Here is a 12,380-nt window from a genome sequence, read left to right as displayed (position 1 = left end):
TGAAGTTAGAGGCGAAGAATGAAAGAAAAAGAAAAAATAATCCCTACAAAATGCTTTCATTGAAAATGAGACGCATGATCTCCATCCTGATGAGGTTGACAATCCTCTTTTGATTTGTTTTCTGAGTCTGTCTTCACAAGGTAATCGAAATCTCACCGGGAGATGAACACATCAGTCAAACCACAATCTTAAAAAGCAGTTTTGAAAAACAAAAAGTGTTTTGGAATAAGCAGTACAAAATAGTATACTTTCTTATAAAACCTAATTTACAACCAAGCAGCTGAGCAACATGCCATTCCTGATAATGGGTACTTTTAAAATGGTGGCACAATCATGTTACCTGGCCTTATTGACCCTATTGTGTTTTAGCCATAAACGCCAGGCCACTTGCCTTCAGTAGTAATGCAATAAAGCTAAACTATAAGATATTCTAGAAATGTAGTAATAAATATATAAAAATTTTCCTTTCCTGAGATCATGACCATATAGAGGCAATAACATTTTTAAAATGAAACCGTTGCCCACATCCAAACTCCATTCAGAGTTTGTGTCTCTTCATTACGGAGTTGCTTGGGTAGAGTCCAACACACGGCGAAGAGAAGTCTCAATATGAGGTCTTTAGTACTTTGGGTAGAGGACCCTGAAGATCTGTCCGTCCGCCTTCTTGGTGTTCAGCCACTTTCCACACAGGAAGATGGTGGTGACACCGTTGGCTGTGTTGGTGACCTCCACGCGGTCCAGCAGCCAGCCTGGGCTGAGGCGGGTATTGTCATGCTCCACACACACTCTCAGCAGCTCACCCATGTCCAACATCTCTAGCAGGAAGCGGTCCGTCTGGCCACGCTCAAACAGGTTGCGGAACTTCTGACGTAGCGACCGGCGGCCCGAGTCGCCGTTGGAACCGTAGATGGTGATGAAGACATTGGCATCGGTGCCTGCCCCCTTCTCGTCGCCCGTGATGAGGATGATCTCGTACTTGACAGGCACCAGGCTGCGGGCTTTGCTGGCGAAGCTCTCGATGGCCTTGGTGCACTCGATGGTCACAAACTCGTCCCTCTTCGGGGAGAGGGGGATCAGGGCATTGCAGATGAATATGAACCTGGGATAGAGAAGGAGAATGATTGTCTCTTCCACAAGACACAAAACTCATGGGTTTCCACACAGTTTATTGTGAGCTGCAGGGCTTTGCACCCTACCAAATAAGCCCCAGGTGGTTTATATACCTGGGGTCAGGCTAGGGGTCACTCACCTGTTGCCCAGCACTTTCTCTATGACAACGACCTCCTTCACGTGCCAGAACGCCTCACCTTTCACCTTCTTCCCATCCTTGGGGGTGTGGCCCAGGCAGATGCCAGCGATGTCCCCAAGCTGTTTGGAGGAGAACTCAAACTTGTCCTTGTTTCCCCTGAATGAAAATAACAAAGCCACATAACCTTAAACCATTAAAGAATATGACAAGGGAATAATATTACAACTGACTAGAATTTAATCATTTAGCAAAAATGTTATTCTAGAAAAATAGATTGTCGGATTAGATTTCATGAGCTCTTCTTTACATGCCTGGAAACGTCTAATGAGTTTATTACTAGTGATTGAATTCCTTGAGAGTAGAGTATATTGTTGAGTCTGTAAAAGTGTTCCTTGTGCCAAGGGAGATCATTCCAATGAGCCTGGCTGTCGTAAGAAAAAAGGGAGAAAACCCCAATAATTTCTGCTCATCCTTTACACAAACAAAACTCCAGTTTTTAAACTAATCTGAAGAGCAGCGTACCGCAAGAACCTCTTTTTCTTTGATGAGTTCTCCATCATAAATTCTTTTGAACGCCCCTTCTTCCCCTCCAGTGCGATCCAGACGTTCTCTTTGGTCTCTGCGTCGTCTGTGTCCGCCGTGGTGGTAATAATTTCATATTCTTTCAAACAAAAGTAGACAGTGCGTTAGCTTGGCCCAGGGAAGACTGTATTCTCTTCATATGAACAGTCCATTAGGCAAACATTGACATTAGTATGGTCAGTGTCCAGTCCTGGCGTAACTCCAATGTTGAAAATGCTTGTTCTTGCCCATTACAAGCAGACCTGATTCAGCCAATAAAGAGCTTAGCAGGCTAGTACAAACATTTGCAACCTTGGGGTTACGTGATGACTGCATTTGAGAAACACTGCAATAGAATAGGATTCAAAGTAGATTACATAATACAGTACACTGTAGTGATTTCATTATGATCTGATTGGAGTAATGTAAAGCTAGGAGATTTTCCTGACTGGATGACCAGACCAGGAGAAACACTGGACCCTACTAAAGAGAGATAAGGCTTGTGTGCGGCTGATCTTACTGGTCTTCTCGTTGAGGTCTAAAATGTCGTTGTTGGCGCAGGACAACTCCCTCATGATCTGACCATCGTCCTCGTTCTGAGCCAACCAGCGGTCGCAGGGGAAGCGAAATGTCCTGTCCAAGGCCTCATCCTTCACATCGATGTATTCTATGTGCCATCCTGGAGCAGGCCCTGATCATGACATAACAATAGAGTATGAAACAAGTGACGGGAAAGACAGGCGGGAAACATATATTGTTGTGTTTTGAGTCAAAGTATTGCTGAGAAACCTGAAGAATTGATCTAGTAGTTCACCATCAGTTGGTGCATACACACAGTGCAAGGTTAGTTACAGTCAATAGGCGTGCAGGTTTCATATTTTGACTGGTTCACTGTGATCGTAATTGTCATGTCATCATATTCCTGATGACTGATTGGCTCACCTGAGTTGTCGTGCCACACCCGAACCTTAGAGAGCTCCCCGAGGCTGAGTACGTCAGGGAAACGGAACACATCTGTCTGCTTGCGCTCAAACTTGTTGGATTTCTGGCACTCTTTCAGCGCCAGGGTCCCAGTGTCACCGCACTCTCCAAACACAATGATCCACACGTTAGCGTCAGTCCCTGCCCCTGTGCAGAGAGGGAGGAGAGTTACCAACTTCTATGAAAAACTGCGGTGCTATTGGCTGATTGGGATTCGAACCCAGATCTCATGCGCACCACAAGACTGTGTTAGCTCTCTGAGCTAAAGGCCATGTAAACATGGTTCACTGAACCACCTTTGTTACACCTTCATGAATCTCAACTCATCCTTAGCAGGTATAGCCTACAGCCTTAAAAATTAACCACTAATTGCCTGCCTTTTCATTGCTCAACTCGCCACCAGTCGACACTACAGCCTTCATAAAAATCCATTCACCAATAACCGTACAGTCACCAGACTGCCTTTTCAGACATTCCTGACATTCCTGAAAAATAATCAAATCACCAATACAATTTACTTTCATAGACTGATTTTACAAACAGGTCCCTGCAAACATTCCCCATCAGTTACTAACCTTCTGCCTTTTCAAACATCACTTCACCATCAGCAGTCCGACATTCTTGAAAAATAATCAAATCACCAATACAATTTACTTCCATAGACTACCTTTCCAATAGTCCCCCATTAACCACTAACCAACTACCTTATCAAACCTCAATTGAGAAACCAGAGAAGCCCTGTTTCCTCTGATTCACATGTGTGTGCTTGAGTGTGTGCACGTGTCTCACATGTTTTTAACCTGTGTGTGTGTGTGTGTGTGTGTGTGTGTGTGTGTGTGTGTGTGTGTGTGTGTGTGTGTGTGTGTGTGTGTGTGTGTGTGTGTGTGTGTGTGTGTGTGTGTGTGTGTGTGTGTGTGTGTGTGTGTGTGTGTGTGTGTGTGTGTAATGTTCACAGAGCAGTCAGAGCTTCACTGATGTCTTGTGTGTGACAGCTCTGCTCATTATCATTATTACCCTCACACACACACACACACAGGTTTGGTGAGAAGACATGTCTTCAGTAACACAGGCCGCCAAGGACAGAATGACGAGCTCTTTGAAGTTAGCATAGACACCTAGCCCCTCTATCGTGTTAAACAGCAGTCTTCCTCTCTCTCCTCTGCGGTGGAAAACTGCACGGCTAAAGAACCAAAGCCGAGTGAGAGGTTTCAGAGAAGTTTCTCTTTCATTAGCCTCTATGACTCAAAATGGATTGTCGTATTCCACCTCTGCTGCTGCTTCGCGTCTCTCCGAGCAGCAATGACTCCGCTGCACCACAGAGATAAAGTAAAACAGGAGAATATAGTGTAACAGGCACATCCCAGCTAGTTAGGAACAGGACTGAAGCTGAATCTGGTGCAGTGTAGGATAAATAGCATGGATTTGGAAGAAAGGGAGGAATAGTGTGATTACAAGCAAATGTAGTAAATGTGGTTCAGGAACTACAGTAATTACTCAGCTTTAATTCAGTGGGATAATATAGTCGAGTTTGATACATGGGCCTGTATTCATAAAGCGTCTCAGAGTAGTAATTCTGATCTAGGATCAGGTTCTCCTATCCATTTATTATAATCTAAAAGACAAAACAGATCCTAGCACTTTTTACTCAGACGCTTTATGAATAGGGAACCCTGGTCAGTCACACAAACATGATGTACAAACATGAAGACTGTAGAATGTGGTTTGTCTGTGCACTGCCACTGACTGACTGACTGGCTGGCTGACTGACCGGCTGACCGACTGACTGACCGGCTGGCTGGCTGACTGAATTACTGACTGGCTACCTGGCTAACCGACTAACTGACTGACTGACTGACTGGCAGGCTGACTGACTGACTGACTGACCCACCTCCAATGTCGCTGGTCTTGACCTGGATAATGTAGGTGGTGATCTCCACCATCTCCTCCTCATCCACCACAGCAGCCATCTCACAGATCATGGTCCTCTTGGGTCCTTTGGTCTTAGACAGCCACTCCTCATAGGTGAACACTGACACCTCCTCTGTGGTCAGGTTACGCATGATGATCTGAGGGAAATCATCATTAATTATCATTTTTTAATTTGTATTAATTAACCATTATTTTACGAGGTAAGGTGACTGACACAATGACAAATTCTTACCTACAGTAACAACCTTTTTACACATTTAGATTGTATTGCGCATATTAAAGGGTGAGGATGGGAGTTCATACCTTTACATAACTGCTGTAATTCTATTGGGAGAAACCATCAATCAACACTATGCATGTACAGTATGTAGAACAATTTGTAAGACAATGCATTCTCTTTAGGACAATGCCATTATCTGTAAGACAATGCATTCTCTTTAGGACAATGCCATTATCTGTAAGACAATGCATTCTCTTTAGGACAATGCCATTATCTGTAAGACAATGCATTCTCTTTAGGACAATGCCATTATCTGTAAGACAATGCATTCTCTGTAGGACAATGTCATTATCTGTAGGACATTGCCATCATCTGTATAACAATCCATTATCTTTAGGACAATTCCGTTATCTGTATGACAATGTCATTATCTTTAGAACAATTCCGTTATCTGTAAGACAATGCCATTATCTTTAGGACAATTCCATTATCTTTAGGACAATTCCATTATCTGTATGATAATTCCATTATCTGTAGGACAACGTCATTATCTGTAGGATAATGTCATTATCTGTAGGACATTGCCATCATCTGTATAACAATCCATTATCTTTAGGACAATGACATTATCTGTATGACAATGCCATTATCTTTAGGACAACTTCATTATCTTTAGGACAATGTCATTATCTGTAGGGCAGTGCCATTATCTGTATACCTTTGCCATTATCTTTAGGACAATTCCATTATCTGTATGACAATGCCATTATCTTTAGGACAATTCCATTATCTGTATGACAATGCCATTATCTGTAAGACAATGCCATTATCTTCGGACAATTCCATTATCTGTAGGACAATCAAATCAAATCGAATGTATTTATATAGCCCTTTGTACATCAGCTGAAATCTCAAAGTGCTGTACAGAAATGATCCGTAGGACAATTATCCGTAGGACAATGCCAGACAAATACCAACAAAGATGAGCCATAATCCATAGTGATAAAATGCAGAAATATACATATACTGTATATATAAATACTGTAACATGATGAGCATATCTCTATTCCACTTGCCTCTCCCAGTGTATTTGATCCTTTGTCATGGACAGGTTATAACTGAAGAAATTAGCCCATTATAAAAACCCAAGGATTTGGCTCAGGCAGCCCAACCTGCATTAACTTCCATCAATATATTAATTTGAGTGGGATTAGCATGCTGGCAGTGCGCCCAGTTCACTGCAGTGGCCATTTGAAATAAACATGCTCTGTGTGTGTAATCCATAACGTTGGCAGTACACATCTGTTTTGGGATGCTGTACAGCTACTGGGTCATTTCAAGGACACGGCCCAGCCACTGACAGACACGGCTGGGTATGAGCCCTGACTGCTTAGCTACTGTTCGGCTAGTCTAGAGGCAGACTGGGTGATTTGGAGAGACATGGAGGGGTTGTTCCTGCATAGGAAATGCCTTTTTTCCCATCTGAGTGGTAAGGTCTTGGCATCGTAGTGAATCTTGTACTGAAAAGGAAAAGCTAGCTGCCAATTCAATGTTGACCATCAAACAGAACTGGAACAGAGTTATTGAAATTCGTACAATGTGTTACAAATTTGCAAAATGTATGATATGTTACAAATTCCGATTTGTTGTGGCTAACATTAGCTAAGTGGGTAGGTGGCTAAAGCTAAGGTTAGCTAGGCTAGGGGTTAAGGTTAGGAGTTAGGTTAAAGGTTAGCTTCATTGTTGCAAAGTTGCTCAAATGTGATGAGATTCAAACACGCAACCTTTGGGTTGCTAGATGTTCCCGTTCTATGCACACTCATCCACTCTGACCAAACAACCCCCACCCTACTTTCATTTTTGCCTTAAGTAACCTCCTGTCTTATGTAACCATACCAAACGTAACATATCATATTAATTTGAGTGTCCCACATTTACGTTTGTTATGTTACATCTAGTCTATGAGACCAGGCTGCTTTGTGTGTCTGCGGTGAACAGATTCATCTCAGTCTCTGCAGCCTGCATGCTCCAACCTAGTCTGGGTACCAGTCTCTGTAGAATTCTACTCCTTGTGGCATATGCCAAAGAGACTGGCCTTTTGGCAATCTCAATGTTCAATATGTAGCTGGATTTCCGGCGGAGTTGCTATTGGTTGTTGGAAATAACATGAACATTTTCCATGACAACATATGGAATCTTGGAAATAGAATTAGAATTATAACAAAGTCAAAACCATTTAGCTGTTAGCTAGGAAAGTTGTATTTTGAGGCTCAAAATCAAAACGAAGACATTTTTTGCTCAATAAAGGTGAGAGTTGCAATATTTGCATAACCTTTGTGGTTGGAGGATAACTGTGAGGGTTATCAAATCAGGATCAATTCATCTGATCTCCTCGAGCTCATTAATGATAGAATGTTCATATTTTTAGAGTGAAGAAAGTCTCTATGGCAAATGTACACGGAGTGGAATGTAATAACTGAACAGACAAGGCAACCAGGCTATAGCTCCAACCCCACACGGACTGAAATGGGTCAATACAATTACATGCCATTCACTGAAGCTCACCCCAGATGCACTCTGACTCCTACTGTGCAGCATTGCATGAGTTTGTCTGTCTGGTGTATGTGGCTGAATTATCCAGTGACCTATCGCCTGCAGGCAGGGATCAGCGTGTGTGTGTGTGTGTGTGTGTGTGTGTGTGTGTGTGTGTGTGTGTGTGTGTGTGTGTGTGTGTGTGTGTGTGTGTGTGTGTGTGTGTGTGTGTGTGTGTGTGTGTGTGTGTGTGTGTGTGTGTGTGTGTGTGTGTGTGTGTGTGTGTGTGTGTGTGTGTGTGTGTGTGTGTGTGTGTGTGAGTGAGTTTTATCGAACGTATGCATCAGACTCTTTGAGTAGAAAGTTTGACAGAAATGGTAGCAGAAGGTGAATGTTGAACTTTTGTTACACACATATCCAGATGATGGTGCGTACCATTTTGCTCAATGATACTGTCGGTGTGACCGAGGCAAGAGAGGGAAGTTGTGAATTGAGCAACACTGTGACCTAAGACTTACAGACAGCAAAGCCTCACCCATGTCTGTCACACACACACACACACACACACACACACACACACACACACACACACACACACACACACACACACACACACACACACACACACACACACACACACACACACACACACACACACACACACACACACACACACTCACTCACTTAGTTAATGTAGCAGTCCCGGCAGAAATCCCTACACCTGTTATCATTGTATTTTATTGTACTGTTACAGTAAACATGAAGTAATCTACATCTGCATTGCTTGCTGTTTGGGGTTTTAGGCTGGGTTTCTGTATAGCACTTTGTGACATCGGCTAATTTTAAAAGGGCTTTATAAATATATTTGATTGATTGATTGATTGATTGACTAATCAAAGACCCTACAACTGTGGTGTGTGGACTCATTGTTGAATTAAGTCGGTACACTCTTAGAAGAAAAGGTGTTATCTAGAACCTAAAAGGGTTCTACCCAGAATCAAAATGGTTCTCCTATGGGGACAGGTGAAGAACCCTTTTGGTACCCTTTTCTAAGAGTGTAGACTGTGACATCTTTCCAGTACTGACCTTAGCCAGGAACCAGTCAGGTCGGCTACCAGAGCCGTCAACACGGACCCTCATCTTCCTCAGGGGAGCAATATCATCGACCTCCAGGTTGAACGTGTCCTCCTGACCCCGCTCAAACCTAAAGACAGCCAGAGTGTGTGTGAGCATAATGCATGAAGGGAGAGTATTTTATACTGTAAACACCACTAGTTCACATCACATACACAGTAGATAAGACAATTCTATGCTATTTGGAGATTGTTTTTATGTGGTTTTTATTTACAATGACTGCCTACCCCGGTCAAACCTGGACGACGCTGGGCCAATTGTGTGCCGAATGTTGAATAAAATTGTAGTTTGGTAATTTCAATACCACTTGATGTCTTTGGGCTGTGTTTATTTGAGTGTGTTAAATCTGTGCATTTGTTCAAGTGTGAACATTTAGTCAGGTGGGTGAACTTTGGGCCAGTTGTGTGTTTGTTACCTGTCCTCGTTCTTCTGCAGTAGGACTTCCTCTGTGGTGCCGTTGGTCCCAAACACAGACACGTAGATCTGGGTGTCTGTCCCAGCGTTCTGAACATCTCCCGTCACCACCGTCACCTCATAGATGATCTGACAATAACACGCAATCAATCAATCAATTCATTAATCAGTCAACTAATAAATTAACCAATCACATAAATCAATGAACACATTAAATGAACATACTTTGCCAGTTAAACTGATCAGTGTGACAAAAAGGCTGTGTTTAACAGTATATTTGTATCACAGGAGGTTGGTGGCACCTTAATTGTGGAGGACAGGCACGTGGTAATGGCTGGAGCAGTGTAAGTGAAAGGTATCAACATTTACCACATGGTTTCCATGTGTTTGATTATATTCCATTCGCTCCGTTACAGACATTATTATGAGCTGTCCTCCCCTCAGCAGCCTCAGCAGGCTTTATACATAAAACAGACATGACAATGTACTGTAGGTGTCCAGTATTGTATTTGCAGGTAATGGATGTTTAACTAGGAGGTAGAGAAAGTACAGCTGAATACTGTACCAGTAAGGGAACTAATGTAATGATACTTGCCTTTTGGGAGATGGTGATGCTATCTGCATCCAACACGTTGAACACCCTGGCAGTCAGTCCATCGCCCCGATCTTTGGCCAACCAGCACTTACACTGGAAAATGTATTTAACCCCTTTGGTTGGCACGGCAACAGCTAGCTCATCAACCAACCAGCAGCTCTCCGGAGTGGCGCCGTCATGTCCGAGCTACAAGGAGGGCATAGAGCAATCATATCAAACAGTGTGTGTGTGTGTGTGTGTGTGTGTGTGTGTGTGTGTGTGTGTGTGTGTGTGTGTGTGTGTGTGTGTGTGTGTGTGTGTGTGTGTGTGTGTGTGTGTGTGTGTGTGTGTGTGTGTAGTGTGTAGTGTGTGTGTGTGTGTAGTGTGTGTGTGTGTGTGTGTGTGTGTGTGTGTGTGTGTGTGTGTGTGTGTGTGTGTGTGTGTGTGTGTGTGTGTGTGTGTGTGTGTGTGTGTGTGTGTGTGTGTGTGTGTAGTGTGTGTGTGTGTGTGTGTGTGTGTGTGTGTGTGTGTGTGTGTGTGTGTGTGTGTGTGTGTGTGTGTGTGTGTGTAGTGTGTGTGTGTGTGTGTGTCTGTAATGTGACCGGTGCTCGAGTTGGGCCGGTGCTCAACTCAATGTTCTACAGCTTGAGTACCAGCACCCCTTATAAAATATTGGCACTAAAATATGATAAGTACTGGCATCTACATTTTAAGCTTATCGGCACCCAAAATTAGTTTTGGCACCCAGAGCCATATATTTAGGCCAACTTTTAAAATGTAAGTCTGATTCCAGACATTCAGTTACATAGCACTGTTTAAATATTCCCCATGTATTAGTTAATGGCTGGCAAAGAATGTTGCAGTGTCATGTAAATCAAATCAAATCAAATCAAATTGTATTTATCACATGCGCTGAATACAACAGGTGTAGCATAACACTGAATACCTTACCGTGAAATGCCTACTTACAAGCCCTTAACCAACAATGCAGTTTTAAGAAAAATATTACTTAAGAAAATATTGACTAAATAAACTAAAGTAAAAAATAAAAGAGCAACAATAAAATAACAATAACAAGGCTATATACAGGGGGTACCGGTACCGAGTCAATGTAGTTATTCTAGGTAATTGAAGTAATATGTACATAGCATAGCCATTTGATTAGCTGTTGAGCAGTCTTATGGCTTGGGGGTAGAAGCTCTTAAGAAGCTTCTTGGACCTAGACTTGGTGCTCCGGTACCGCTTGCCGTCCGGTAGCAGAGAGAACAGTCTATGACTAGGGTAGCTGGAGCCTTTGGCAATAATAATAATCACAGTGGTTGTAGAGGGTGCAACAGGTCGGCACCTCAGGAGTAAATGTCAGTTGGCTTTTCATAGCCGATCATTCAGAGTATCTCTACCGCTCTTGCTGTCTCTAGAGAGTTGAAAACAGTGATGAGCTTTGAGGGCACTATGGTGTTGAACGCTGAGCTGTAGTCAATGAACAGCATTCTCACATAGGTGTTCCTTTTGTCCAGGTGGGAAAGGGCAGTGTTGAGTGCAATAGAGATTGTGTGATCTGTGGATCTGTTGGGGCGGTGTGCAAATTGGAGTGAGTCTAAGGTTTCTGGGATGATAGTGTTGATGTGAGCCATGACCAGCTTTTCAAAGCACTTCATGGCTACAGACGTGAGTGCTACGGGTAGTCATTTAGACAGGTTACCTTGGTGTTTTTCGGCACAGAGACTATGGGGGTCTGCTTGAAAGATGTAGGTATTACAGACTCGGCCAGGGACGGGTTGAAAATGTCAGTGAAGACACCTGCCAGTTGGTCAATGCCTGCTCGGAGTACACGTCCTGGTAATCCGTCTGCGGCCTTGTGAATGTTGACCTGTTTAAAGGTCTTACTCACATCGGCTACGGAGAGCGTGATCACACAGTCATCCGGAACAGCTGGTGCTCTCATGCATGCTTCAGTGTTGCTTGCCTCGAAGCGTGCACAGAAGTAATTTAGCTCGTCTGGTAGGCTCGTGTCACAGGCAGCTCGCGGCTGGGCTTCCCTTTGTAGTCCGTAATAGTTTGCAAGCCCTGCCACATCTGACGAGCGTTGGAGCCAGTGTAGTACGATTCAATCTTAGTCCTGTATTTACGCTTTGCATGTTTGATGGTTTGTCGGAGCGGGTAGCGGGATTCCAGGGTTAGAGTCCAGCTCCTTGAAAGCGGCAGCTCTGCCCTTTAGCTCAGTACGGATGTTGCCTGTAATCCATGGCTACTGGTTGAGGTATGTACGTACGGTCACTGTGGGGACAATGTCATCGATGCATTTATTGATGAAGCTGGTGACTGATGTGGTATACTCCTTAATGCCATCGGATGAGTCCCGGAACATATTCCAGGCCGTGCTAGCAAACCAGTCCTGTAGCTTAGCATCTGCGTCATCTGACCACTTCCGTATTGAGCGAGTCAGTGGTACTTCCTGCTTTCGTTTTTGCTTGTAAGCAGGAATCAGGAGGATAGAATTACAGTCAGATTTACCAAATTGAGGGCGAGGGAGATCTTTGTACACATTTCTGTGTGTGGAGTAAAGGTGGTCTAAAGTTCTTTTTCCTCTGGTTGCACATTTAACATGCTGATAGAAATGAGGTAAACCGATTTAAGTTGCCCTGCATTAAAGTCCTCAGCCACTAGGAGCGCCACCTCTGGATGGCTCTCCTAGAATGTGTCATGTAAATGCATCATAATGCAGAAACTGCATTGGCCCAACTCTTTAAATACATGGCTCTGCTGGCATCTATTTCAGTCCATTT

General features: G+C 43.5%; 1 protein-coding gene across 1 annotated transcript in view; it reads right to left on the bottom strand.

The window, feature by feature from the left end:
* Nucleotides 1–80: 80 nt before the first annotated feature.
* LOC115120233 (lipoxygenase homology domain-containing protein 1) overlaps nt 81–12,380 on the bottom strand; it is a 53,563-nt gene continuing 41,263 nt past the window's right edge. The window contains 9 exon segments of the mRNA XM_065017334.1: nt 81–1,099; nt 1,250–1,405; nt 1,772–1,910; nt 2,331–2,501; nt 2,753–2,938; nt 4,680–4,857; nt 8,559–8,676; nt 9,022–9,149; nt 9,616–9,801. Of these exon segments, the coding sequence (XP_064873406.1) occupies nt 619–1,099; nt 1,250–1,405; nt 1,772–1,910; nt 2,331–2,501; nt 2,753–2,938; nt 4,680–4,857; nt 8,559–8,676; nt 9,022–9,149; nt 9,616–9,801 (1,743 nt within the window). The 3' untranslated portion in view covers nt 81–618.

This window comes from Oncorhynchus nerka, linkage group LG4, assembly GCF_034236695.1.
Source record: "Oncorhynchus nerka isolate Pitt River linkage group LG4, Oner_Uvic_2.0, whole genome shotgun sequence".
NCBI lineage: Eukaryota > Metazoa > Chordata > Actinopteri > Salmoniformes > Salmonidae > Oncorhynchus > Oncorhynchus nerka.
This window is presented reverse-complemented; position numbering and strand designations above follow the sequence as displayed.